Below are 13,740 nucleotides of genomic sequence, written 5' to 3'. Positions count from 1 at the left end.
ATAGATGAGGAATCCTGAATACATTCTGATCCACTTTACCTTCATATTAACTTCATATGGTATTATTTTGTAGTCATAAAATCACTGAAAAAATAAAAGTATACCCAAAATCTCCCTTTCAGAGGAAAAAGTTTAAATTATGACTCTCAGAGAGCTCTGGTTTTCCTCACATGTTCACTAAATACAATTTAAATAACAAGGATATCACATAAGCTCTTTGTGTAATGCAACAATTTAAAGAAAGTTGATGCTCAAAAAATAATGCTGAAAATTTGGTTAATATACATGGCCAATTTGAATACTTTAAGTACAAAAGAAATTATACATATCAAGAAAATAAATCATAAGCTGTTAGAAATAATATGTACAGGGCCGGCGCCGCCGCTCACTAGGCTAATCCTCCGCCTTGCGGCGCCGGCACCCCGGGTTCTAGTCCCGGTTGGGGCGCCGGATTCTGTCCCAGTTGCCCCTCTTCCAGGCCAGCTCTCTGCTGCGGCCAGGGAGTGCAGTGGAGGATGGCCCAAGTGCTTGGGCCCTGCACCCCATGGGAGACCAGGGAAAGCTCCTGGCTCCTGGCTCCTGCCATTGGATCAGCGCGGTGCGCCGGCCGCAGCGCGCCGGCCGTGGCGGTCATTGGAGGGTGAATCAACGGCAAAGGAAGACCTTTCTCTCTGTCTCTCACTGTCCACTCTGCCTGTCAAAAAAAAAAAAAAAAAAAAAAAAGAAAAAGAAAAAGAAAAAGAAAAAGAAAAAAGAAAAGAAAAAAAAAGAAAAAAAGAAATAATATGTACAATGCCTTTAAAGATAAATCTCAAGCTGTGGAGTAGCAATGTAGAGAATGGAGAATTATGAGGTGATAGTACTTGAATTGTTAAAGTTGTTTGTGTATTCTAGATACTAGCTTGCAGCCTGACTTTTCATGCAGGTGCTGGAAATCCTCTGTGGTTTCAGGTAGCAGGTGAACTGTGGGAAAGGAAGCACTACAGCTTCCCTGGAGGAACAGCAGCAGGTGCATTCTCCAGGCGCCCAGCAGATGCTCATCAGCACATCTCTGGGCTGCCAGAGGCCAGCACACTGCAGCAAGAAGGCTGGTCCAGCACCAACTGGCCTAGAAGCTAGCAGAAAAGCAGTGTGCAGAGTTGAGCCCCCACAGAGGAGGCTTTGTTGATTCAAAATTTTTACCAGCCTCACGCTCATACTGCTCTGAAAATTCTCCTTCTCGTCTCAGTGTGTGCAACCACTTCCCTCTCCAGGGTTTGTGATAGCTCCAGTTAGCTTCCCTTTCTATCAGGAAAGACGATGAACAGTGGGTTGTAGAGAGAAGGGAAGTGGTTCCACAAAGGTTTGGTGCTGGATGATAGACAAACCCCGCCTCCTCAAGTCTGCTCAGATGTCCATTTCCCCAGGAAGCCTGCTGTGATCACTATATTTAGTGTTGCCTTCTACCCCTTCCTCCTGCATTCCCTACTCTCCCCCTTAATCTGCTTTTCTGTAAAATATTTTCCACTACATAGCATATTATGCAATTTCATTGGACATTACACATTATGTTTATTGCATATCTTTGCCAGCTAAAATGTAAAGTTTTTTTTAAAAAAGATTTTATTTATTTAAAAATATTTATTTTATTTATTTGAAAGGCAGAGTGACAAAGACAGGGAGAGACAGAGAGAGGTCTTCCATTTGCTGGTTCATTCCCCAAATAGCCACAATAGCTGGGGGGCATGCTGACTGCAATACCAGCATCTCTTAGGGGTGCTGGTTAGTGCCCCCTCTGTTCCACTTCTGATCCAGCTGTCTGCTAATAAGCTTGGGAAGGCAGCAGAAGATGTCCCAAGTACTTGGGCCCCTGCACCCATGTGGGAGACCCAGAAGAAGCTCCTGGCTCCTGGCTCCTGGCTCCTGGCTTCAGCCTTGCCCAACCCTGGCTGTTTTAGGGAGTGAACCAGTGAATGGGAGATCAATCTGTCTCTCTCTCTCTCTCTCCTTCTCTTTTTCTCTATACCCACCTTTCAGTAAATAAATACATCTTAAAAAAATTTGTGCTTAGAAAATTGCCTGAGATATAATAGGTACCCAAATATTTGTTGTAAAACTCTTCCTCGAGAAAAAAAAAAAGGCAATCGAATGTTCCCAGAGATTTCTAAGGTAAATTTAGATAACCAGCCCTAATAGTTTGAATTATTTTTTGTGTTTGTATGTATATATGAATAAAATATAAATTTTCTCTTTTTTTATTTGAAAGGCAGAGAGAGAACCAGGGGAGGAGGAGAGATACAGTGGGAAAGAGAGAGACAGAGACAGAGAGAGAATATCTTCAATTCAGTGTTTCACTCCCCAAATGCCCTCAATAGCAACATGTAGGCCAGGCTAAAACCAGGAGCTGGAAGTCTCTTTTGTGGGTGGCAGAGACCCAAATACTTGAGTCAATGCCTTTTGTTTCCCAGAGTGCACAATCCAGGAAACTGGATTGGGAATGGAAGAGCTAGGGCTTGAATCAGGCACGCAGATGGAGGATCAAAGCATCATTTAAAAAAAAAAAAAAGGTTTTATTTATTTATTTGAGAGGCAGAGTTACAGACAGAGAGAGGAAGAGACGGAGAGAGAGGTCTTCCATCTGCTGGTTCACTCTCTAAATAGCTGCAATGGCTGGAGCTGAGCTGATCTGAAACTAGGAACCAGGAGCTTCTTCTGGGTCTCTCATGCAGGTGCAGGGGCCCAAGGAGTTGGGCCATCCTCTGCCGCTTTCCCAGGTCATAGCAGAGAGCTGGATCAGAAGTGGAGCAGCTGGACTTGAACCAGTGCCCATAGGGGATGCCAGCACTTCAGGCTAGGGCTTTAACCTGCTGCACCACAGCACTGCCCCTGGATACAAGCATCTTAAGTGCAGTGCCAAGTGCTAGCCACGTTGTGAAACCTTTAAGAGGTCATTATTGCCTTCTATGTATTGCTATTTGGTTCACTGGTGTTTAGTTTAGCCCTTCTCTAGGGAGCATGTTGAAGCTGATAATATCAGGAAGAAAGTTTAAAAGATAAGGGAATTTATTTAATAAAAATGATATAGAAGGAGGAAGGAATGCATTGACTCATGGCTAGGGGTTTCAGGGGATAATGGCTGTGCCTCTGCTTTGTGTAGAAGGATCGAATGTTCTTATACCTCACTACTTAGAGTTTTGAATTGGTAAATTTTTCACAGAAACTGAATCGCTACAGAAATGTATGTAATTTCACTGATTCTAATTGAAAGAAAGAGATTAGGCTAAAAGATGGAAGAAAACAGAATGGGGTGAAAGAATCAAACTGTGAAAAGATGAATTTTCACTTCATTGTGTATTTAATTAAAATTTATTTGTATTTTTTAGCGTGTCTTAAATTAGAGGCTATAAAATTCTAATCTGCAGATTAATATCATTTCATAAAAAAGGGCTGTTGCAAAATGACAAAAATTAGAATATCTACATACTTCAAACTAGCAATTCCATTTCTTGGACTTTTTCCTGTTTGTACATGGAAATACAATTAACCACGGAGATACTCAACTGTATTAGTCACCTTTTTGTCACTGAAACAAAATACCTAAGACAAACAAAATGTAAGACAGGCTCCTTATAAAGGAAGGACTTTTGTTCTGGCTCATGATTTTGTAGGTCTGTAATCCAACCCAGGCCGGCCCATGGGTTCAGCTGTGTGGTGAGGTTGGAGGGTGGCAGTGGGGAGAACATATGGAGTGACAACCACATGGTGAGCCAGGAAGCAGAGTGAGTGCCTGGGTTGGACCCTCCAGTGAGAACCACCTTTCATGATCCCACTCCTAGTGGCTTAAGGACTTTCCACTGGGCCCACCTCCTAAGCATCATAATTGGATTCAGTTTCCACTTAGTACCATTAACTTATGACTTTGAAGTTTAACTGTCTTTCTGGATTTTCTTGTGAAAAAAAAAATCTAAATATCTACCAAAACTCAAGTATGACTACACAGTGCCATGTTGTGGAATCATAAAATAGAAGTATATTTGTTGACATGGAAAGATACCCTTTGCTGTGACTTGAATAAGATGCAGCTCCTGAACTCACATAAACACTTCAAGTTTCAACCCACAAGTCTTAGGTTGATGATGCTGAGAGGGTGGAAACAATACAGTAGTGTGTTGAAGGCGCATCTTGTGGGAGCTCTTTAGGTCTTTCAAGGCATGCCTTTGGAAGGTAGTTCTTGGGAGACAGTTGATTATGAAAGCTTGAGATTGGTATAGCCACTTTCCACTGGGTTCAGCTTGTGATCACTCCTCTGCACACATTCCCCCCTTGCCATTCTCCAGCATCACCAGACTGCTGGAATAATGGGGCTTGCCTAATCTTGGACTGTGAACCTTCCAAACTGTAAGACACAGTATACCTCCTTTCTTCATAAGTAGCTTGTATCAGGTAATTTGCTGTAGTAGCCAAAAGCTGACAAATACATTCATCAAATATAAAGTAAAAAATGGAGGTTTAAAGAAATATACATACAACCAAATGCATTCAGGCATGAATGACTTGAATATAATAATCATATTGAATATAATATTAACAGTAGTCAACTCAAAGGGGTAGAGGATTTTTTTCTTTATAGTTTTTCCTTTCCTGTTATTATAATTGTTTACAATTAGAAGTTGGAATGCATAGAATACATTGTAGCATTTTTTCTGAGGGTAATTCAGTGTTTGTACATTTTATTGTCACAATTTTTGAGCATCTTATTGGTTTCTGTTGTTGAAAAGGCTTGAGAGCTCTCTTTTTTATTGTGTGCATTGTTATATATAATTGCAGGTGAATAAGTGGTATCCTGAGAAGCACAGGATCTTTTAAGGACTATCTCCAGCATAAGACAGTGACTAAAGAGAGGCCATTGTTTGAAATGTTCCCTTGAGCAGATCCAGGTGTAGCCCTCAGCAGCAGCTGTGATGGCAACGGTTTCTGAGGGAGGGAGGCTGACCGTGACCTGCCTCAACAACATTTAAGGAGTTATTGGAGCCAAAGTGTTGAAAGTTCACCTAATTATAGTGGCTAGCTTTTCTTGTGTTCTCCTAGCAACACGGAGAGATTTATAGGAGTTGGACTGCGAATCAGAGGCTGATATCCAAGCTCCATGTATTTTTGTGAATTTAACACTGAAAAAGACATCTGGGGCCCTTGTCAGTTCTTTCCTACAGCTGGCACTGTTTGAACAATGAGTTCCCCCTCCCTTTTGGACACTTGTTTGAGAAAAGCAATCCAGATTCTGTCAATATAAATACATTTCTAGAGTCATAACAACCACTAAAAATGGTAACCATAATTTCTTTTCACTAATCCACTGTGCATTTTGAGCTACTGTGTTTAATAAGCTAAGGATATATTGGAAGATTTTTATCAGTCCACTTGGCATCTCACACTTGATATATTTAAAGACATTCTGAACTTAATATGTTTACAACAGAACTCTTGATCTTAATCCCCAGTCTGCCCCAACAGTGTCTCTCAGTTCAGCTACTGGTGACAGCATCCTTCCAGTTGCCCAAGCCAGAAAATCCTGGTGTCATCCCTGAGTGCTCACCCCTGTTCACACCCTGTATCCAGTCCACCAGCAAGTCATGTTGAATTTACCTTCTGCATACATCTGGCTTTGGACCTCTCCCTACAACTCCACTGCATCGCCTCTAAACCAAGTCATCAGCATTTCTCAACTCAGTGTTGGCAGGTCTCCCCACTCTGTCCTACCTCTCATTGGTCCATTCTCAATGCAGAAGCAAGACATGCTAATCCCTTTAGCCTAGGTTAGTTCAAATCAGTGCCCATGTCACAAGTGCCAAAACCATCTCTCTTACCTCAATAACAGTCATCATAATGTCCAACTTGGCCTAAGCACTTGTGACCCTTTTATGCATCTCTGAACCATTTTCTAACAGCTACTTCACCCTCTCCTCCGTTCCAGCCACGCTGGTCTCTGCTCTTCCTCCTGCCTGCTGCTGTGCACATCCTCTTCCCTACGCACAAGAACACACCTTCCTGAGACTGCACATGGCTTACTTTCTAAGCCACTTCAGACTTTGTTCAGAAGCCAGCTGCTCAGTCAGGTCTTCCTGGCTAATGTCTTTCGGTTCTCCATCCTTTTATCTTGCTCTCTTTTTCTTCACGGCATGTTACCAATGAAATTTATGAATTGGCAATAGATGTGTGTCAAGAGATCAGGGGTATTTGTCTGTTTTATTAACAAATTTATCCTTGGTTCCTACAACAGTGTCTAGTACATATGAAGGAATCAACAAATACTTACTGAATATTTATTAAACCAGAAGTTATTTTTAAGTGTATTTAATGTCATAGATTTTATCAGCATTAGAGAACTGTATAAATGTTGGTATGCTAAAATCTAGTCAAGTATATCTTTTCATTGAAGAGTGGTTTGTGATATAATTTTTTTAATCAGAGAATTTTTTGGTCCATGATGTTGATTTATAGACATTTGCCAAAAACACATCCATTTCAGATGTAAAACTACTTTATATGCAATCATCTAAGCTGTAGTAACTCTTTTATTTCAAGTTCCCCTCTGTCTCTCTCATTTTTGTTTTGCAGAAAAGAGGCGCAGTTAGATGAAGAAGGACAGTTTCTTGTCAGAATAATATACGATGATTCCAAAACCTATGATTTGGTTGCTGCCGCAAGCAAAGTCCTCAGTAAGTTGAATGTGGTTTTGCTTCTTTGCCTAAGTTATACGTAGAAGCCCAAAGAAATGCATAGTTCAAAATCACAAACAACGATTCTGTAAGTTGTACATAGCACCACCCTGGTGAGGAGGGCATTTACACATAGTGCTGGGCTTAGGTGGTGCCCGGCCCTGTTCTTTTTGCAAGCCCTTGGAAGATGGAAGAGAGAAAAGATGCTGCTTGTGCCTCCTTACAGAAAACTGTGTATGGGGAGAGGGAAATAGCTGATAGTTGGAGCAATAGCTTCCTTTATGGCGTCAACAGTCTGGTAATTATACAAGAGTGCTGTGCAGAAAGCATTTTCTCCAAATCTCTTTTGCAGTCAGTCACTGGTTACCTTAGCTGTTGGTGAAAGGAACAAGAGGCTGAGATTTACTGGAGACAAAGCAAAGTTCAGAAAGCTCCATGGAAAAGAAGAAGTAGTATTTGTTATTTCATGATGTAGAATTTATAACTAGGCTACATTTTGGACAGAATAAAATGAGACTCAGCTTTGATAAATATAGTCAGAACACAAAAATTATGGGGAAGAAGACTGGTAAATGTTTATCAATATATAAGAAAAATATTCTGCCTCCTTAATAATCAAAATTGAAACAAGTATGAAATTTTTTTTTTCATTTAAGTTTGACAGGTAGAAATAAAAGGGGAAATCACACACATTGTAAAATTAATGGTAAATTAAGATAAATCTTTTAGAGAACAATTTTGTATCACCAAATTCTTTTTAAGATTTATCTATTTATCTGAAAGGCAGAGTTACAGATTGGAAGAGGCAGAGAGAGAGACAGACAGACAGACAGAGACAGAGACAGAGACAGAGACAGATCTTCCACCTGCTGGTTCACTCCCCAAATGGCCACATCGTCCGGAGCTGGGCCAATACGAAGCTAGGAGCCAGGAGCCTCCTCCTGGTCTCCCACAAAGCTGCAGGGGCCCAAGCACTTGGGCCATCCTCCACTGCCTTCCCAGGCCACAGCTGAGAGCTGGATCAGAAGTGGAGCAGCCGGGACTCGAACCAGCGCCCATCTAGGATGCAGGTACTGCAGGCGGCAGACAGCTTTACCTACGCCACAGCACTGGCCCCCACCAAATTCTTTCTAAAAGATTGTCAAACTCTTTAGGAGTTTCTTCTAAAGAAATGATTAGATGTTATTGCATTAATATTTGTATGTGGCAAGTCAGAATTACTTACATCACTAAAAAATGGAAAAACTTAGATTTTAAATAAGAGGGAAATGATTAAATAGATTGTTGTATAGATTGTTGTAGTGAATAAAAATAAAAATGCCATATAATAGATCCAGAAAATTTGTAGTAAAAATTAATATTGTAGGAAACATATGATTGAATATTAAGAATAAGTGAACCATTAGGGTTCATGTTATATATGACATCAAGTTATTAAATAGCCATATGTATATAAAGAAAAACTATTTTGCACCAAAAATATTGTTATATGCAGTCTTAATGATTTTGAAAATCAGCTTTTCAAAAAAATTACTAAATTGAATATACACTTTAAGAAGCTAAGAGTTAAGTAACTTGTCATGGAACCTGAGTAACTGATTTCTTTGCTTGTAAGTACAAATTCACACTGTTGACGTATCAACCCATTGTTTTCTCAGATTTTATTGCATTGTTTTGGCCAGAATTTTTTCAGATGATACATGTTCATTCTGCACAGACTTTAAGAATATTTCAAATTATTTTAATATGTACTTACATATATTCATTGTTTTAATTAATAATATTCTACTGGTGGGGGCAGCATTGTGGCACAGTGAATAAAGCTACCACCTGCATTTCCGGCATCCCATATGGCCGGTTTATGTCCTGGTTGCTCTACTTCCAATCCAGCTTCCTGCTAATGTGCCTTGAAAAGCAGTGGAAGATGGCTCAAGTGCTTGGGCCCCTATACTCATGTGGAAGACCCAGAAGAAGCTCCTGGCTCCTGGCTATGGCTTGACCCAGTTCTGGCCATTGTAGCCATTGGGGAGTGAACCAGTGTGTGAAAAGATCTCTCTCTGTTTCTCCTTCTCTCCCTGTAACTCTGTCAAATAAATAAATAGATCTTAAAAAAAAACCAATATTATACATATTTACATTTACTTTTTAAAAATTATTATTTTTAAAAATTTAATTAGTTTTTAGCAGATTCAATATGGCTTGTAGATAGAATTCTAAGACCATAATGTTATTCCTTTCCCTCCACCCTCCCCCAATATTCTGCTTTTAATACACAGTTGGTTTCTCTCTCTCTCTTAAACCTGTAAATTAGATCTCAATGCTGGAGAGATCCTCCAAATGTTTGGGAAGATGTTTTTCGTATTTTGTCAAGAATCTGGTTACGACACAATCTTGCGTGTCCTGGGATCTAACGTGAGAGAATTTTTACAGGTAAGCAACTTGGGGTCCTCGCCACCAAAGTTCTGATTTGTGGTTCTTCCTGTGAGGTTCTAGGATGCTTTTGCTCTGCCAGTCAGAAAGCTGGAATGGAATCGTGGTGGCAATCCTTTTCTAACTCACATAAAACCATGGTTAGTGGACGTGTTAGCATTTTTGCTTCACATTTTTTCTCTAACATCTGGATGTTGATCCTGAATTCTCATATCACAAATGAACAGACTCTGAAAATATCCATTTGGTCTGTTGTGATCCCTTCAGCTGTCTTTTGTTTCATGGTCCTACATGCCAGTGGTTGTGGTTTGTTTTTGACAGATAACATGGTCTTATTTTCTATTGGTAAGAATGTTACTAGCTTGTACAGTACGATGGATACAGTATGTCAGTATTCATGAAGTTCTACCTGGAGTTCTTTGTTGAGGGCAAAGCACCAGGGCCACCAGGTGTTCTGCTACAAATTTGAGAACCATTGCTGTGAGTTACATATTAATTAATCTACTATAGAAAAGAAAATAGGAAACCTTCCAAGCTTGGTTTCAGGTTTCAAAAAGATAAGTAATGTTAAAAAAAGGGCCTTTGTCTTACACTCTTTTAAATTCACCTTGAACATTTTCACCAGTAAATTACACATTGGATGAGAGGCTATTTCTGGACTGACTGCACTATTTTAAGCACTGGCATTCTTGAGACCCTCTTGTTGAAATGTGTTAACATTGAAAATTATGTGGTTGTTTGCAAAGGATATTTCCAAACTGGCTGCTGAGAGCGGCCAGTTCTTGCTGGAAAATGATGTCAGTGCAATACTAGCTGAACCAGAGCCCAGTTCTGAGGGAATGTAAACTACTTTCAATCCAGCTGCATTATTGATTTAACAGCCAAAATAAGAACTTTAGTGTTTAATCAAAATGTCTGTTGTTTACATAGTGACATTTTTCTTATAAACTTAAAACAGCATTCAATCAAGATGGAAACTGCTTTGCAATCTCTTACCATGCATTCACGAAACTGCTGCTGTCAGATAAAAAAGAAAAAGCTGCCACTTCCAAATGAAGTAGCCGCAGGGAAATATTTAAGTTAAAATTGAACAGGTGATAATTGATTAAGGTTTATTACTTAAAAGTTTTTTGAGATTTTTGAGTACATGTTCCATTTTTTTTGTTGGTACTTTTGTTGCCCTCTGTTGCCTTATGAGCAAAGTTTCAACTTCTAGTAACTGAGTCGTAACTTTCTCTCTCAATGGCCTCTATCTACATAATGAAAGCAATATTCAAATGACCTCCCTGAATTTTTTTTAAAGACATGTACTCATTATGACCATGTGTTAAGCTGCTTATGGCATAGTGTGTGTGGTGGGGAGCAAGCAGTCTCCAAGGCATGATTCTGTCTGTTCTAGTGCTGTGTTATCCAATAGGATAGGCATCAAACACTGGGTCACTCCACACTGGGAAGAAGGTGGGCTTTCAGTGGAAAATACACACCAGGTTCCAAAGACAATACAAAAAGAATATAAGGAGCCGGTGTTTAGCACAGTAGTCAAGGTGCTGCTTGGGGTGTCTGGATCCCATATCAGAAATTCTGACTCCTCTGCTTCCAATTCCAGCCACCTGCCATCGTGCATCCTGGGAGGTGGCAGGTGACGGCTCTGGTTATTGGGTCTCTGTGACTCATGTGGGAGACTCAGATCGAAGTCTGGGCTTCTGAATTTAGCCTGGTCCAGATAGATCTCTTTCTGTCTCTGTCTCTGTATCTCCTTGTCTCTGTGTGTCTCTCTGAGTGTTTTTCTCTGCCTTCTAAAAATGTAAAATTGGCAACTACATGTTTGTTACACTAACTGTAAAGTTTTCATCAAATTGTGCAACTTTGATACAATTTTTCCTCCCGGGGTTTAAAATCGTCTGTCTTAAAGGTGAATCGAATATGGTAAAAATGCTGCTTTCTAATGTAGATATTTATATTTTGCTCAGGATAATTACATAAATATTAAATGGACTTTTTCTATTTAACTGATTATAAAGCAATTGGCTTTTATAAACTGCTAAGATCCTAGATCATGTATAAAAATTGACGTTTTCATTACATAAATAAAACATCATGACAACCTTTAATCCTTCACTAAGGAGTAAAATAAACTGGGCCCATTTTAAAGAGATTTTAAAGATTTTTTTCTGCCTCTTTCACCCCTTAGTTTTAATCTATCACCAAAACTTTGGGCATTTTTTCCTAAATCTGACTTTTGAGGATTCTGCCACTTTTCTCCATTTCCTCAACACTTCCCTATTATTTAGAGATTGAATGGTTTCCCTTTCTCTCTCCATTCTCCATTCTGCCACCCTGGAGATATTTTTTATTTTTTGAAATACAAATATATCTCATGGTAGCATTTTCTTGCTTAAACCTCCTGAGTAGTACCACGCTGCCCATGGGAAAGTTTTAACAATAATGAAAATTACTTCCGTGCCTTATCCGTGCTCTTCTCTCACTTCCCCCACCAGGAAAATCTAACTTCTTTCAGAGCTTCCTTGTGTTTATCTTGCTGCCCCTGTCCTCTGAGCTTCAGCACATGGTCTTGTGTCTGCCAGCGACCATTGTGCTGGTCACCTAGATAAATCCCATTCAATCTGCAGGTCAGATTGCTTCTTGCAGGAACACACCACCAGTATCTGCCTTATCTGAGCCAGAGTAATTGGCCTTCCTCATGTTTTCATCACACATTATTTCACAGCCACAGTAGTCCTCACACTGCAGGATCATTTCCTGTTTATTGGACTGGAATGTAAACCCAGGCCAGAGACCACACTCTCTCAATGATTGCATCTCCACAGATATTATCTATGTGCCTGGCAATGAGTAAGTATCATTTTTTTTAAAAAAAGTGATTATTGATTAAAAAAAAGTGGGAAGCAAACACACCAGTAGCTCAAGATGAATTCTTTTATGAAGAGTTAAGTCAGTTTGAGTAAGACTATATAACTGGGCCAGCACCGCGCCTCACTAGGCTAATCCTCCACCTTGCGGCGCCAGCACACCAGGTTCTAGTCCCGGTCGGGGCGCCGGATTCTTTCCCGGTTGCCCCTCTTCCAGGCCAGCTCTCTGCTGTGGCCCAGGAGTGCAGTGGAGGATGGCCCAAGTGCTTGGGCCCTGCACCCCATGGGAGACCAGGAGAAGCACCTGGCTCCTGCCATCGGATCAGCGCGGTGCACCGGCCGCAGCGCGCCAGCCGCGGCGGCCATTGGAGGGTGAACCAACGGCAAAGGAAGACCTTTCTCTCTGTCTCTCTCTCTCTCACTGTCTACTCTGCCTGTCAAAAAAAAAAAAAAAAAAAAAAAAAAAAAGACTATATAACTTTGTTTAGAGATGAAGCATAGATTGAAATATAAAGGAAGAGATACACACTACACCATTTCCTTCTCATGTGAACGTGGAAAATTACTATTCATTGTTGAATTTACAAGGGGCATTGCTTATATCTGTTGACATTTCTAAAATAGTCATTGTAATCCTTCCATTTGAAGTGCTCAGAGAACAATAAAATAGCTACTGAAATCATAATATGGGCTATGATTTAGCCAGGCCACTCTGCCTCATTCATCATACCAAAGGGGACTTCTCTGGAGTCCTCTCTCCTCAACCCCTCATTTGGATATGTGCATACATTGTTAAGAACAGTTCCTGGGGGCCGGCGCTGTGATGCAGCACGGGTAAAGCTGCCTCCTCCAGTGCCAGCCTCCTTTATGGGTGCTGGTTTGAGATCTGGCTGCTCCACTTCCAATCCAGCTCCCTGCTATGGCCTGGGAAAGCAGTGGAAGATGGCCCAAGCCCTCTGGTCCCTGCACCCAGAAAAAGCTCCTGGCTCCTGAATCAGCACATTGCAGCCATCTGGGGAGTGAACCAGAGGATGGAAGACCTCTCTCTCTCTCTTCCTCTCCTTCTCTCTCTGTGTAACTATGATTTTCAAATATATACATCTTTAAAAAAAACAGTCCCTGTGTGCTTAGTATAAAGCTGTATCTGCTAGTCTATAAACACTTTTTTACAAATTTTCTTAGTTCCAGATATACACAGCATATAACGTACAAATAAGCAATCAGTAGAATCCTTGAAGGATAGCATTAATTATTCTGAAGTATGTGTGTGCATGTTTTCTTTCTCTCTCTCTTTTTTTCCTCTGAAGCTACTTTATCAGGCTCAGTCAGGATAATACCTCTTCCTTTAAGAAATTTTATGAATTTTTTCAAAAACATTTTGAAGATTTATTTATGTGTTTGAAAGGCAGAGTGGCAGAGTGACAGAGAGCAAGGGAGAGACATAGAGACACAGTGGAGTAGGGATGGGTGGGATTCGTAGATCTTCCATGAACTGGTTCACTCACCAAATGGCTGTGTTGGCCAGGCTTGGGCCAGGCTAAAACCAGGAGCCAAGAACTGTGTTCAAGTCCCCTACTTGGGTAGTAGGGGCCAAGTTCTTTTTGGACATCTTTTGTTGCTTTTCCTGGCTTATTAACAGGGAGCTAAATCAGAAGCAGAGATGTTAGGACTCAAACCAGTGCTCTGAAGTTGGCCTCCTGTGATGCCAGCTAAACCCACCTTGTCACACCATTAGCCCCTAAAAA

At 40.6% G+C, this 13,740-nt stretch overlaps 1 protein-coding gene across 1 annotated transcript in view; it reads left to right on the top strand.

Annotated features, from left to right (window-relative positions):
- GUCY1B1 (guanylate cyclase 1 soluble subunit beta 1) overlaps positions 1-13,740 on the top strand; it is a 54,096-nt gene that overhangs the window by 13,433 nt on the left and 26,923 nt on the right. Inside the window, exons 3-4 of the mRNA XM_008267287.4 lie at positions 6,595-6,695; positions 9,007-9,125. Of these exons, the coding sequence (XP_008265509.1) occupies positions 6,595-6,695; positions 9,007-9,125 (220 nt within the window). The remainder of the gene's footprint in view (positions 1-6,594; positions 6,696-9,006; positions 9,126-13,740) is intronic.

The sequence above is a fragment of the Oryctolagus cuniculus genome, chromosome 8 (assembly GCF_964237555.1).
Source record: "Oryctolagus cuniculus chromosome 8, mOryCun1.1, whole genome shotgun sequence".
NCBI classification, from domain to species: domain Eukaryota; kingdom Metazoa; phylum Chordata; class Mammalia; order Lagomorpha; family Leporidae; genus Oryctolagus; species Oryctolagus cuniculus.
The sequence above is the reverse complement of the archived record's forward strand: the minus strand, read 5'-3'. Positions and strand labels throughout refer to the sequence as shown.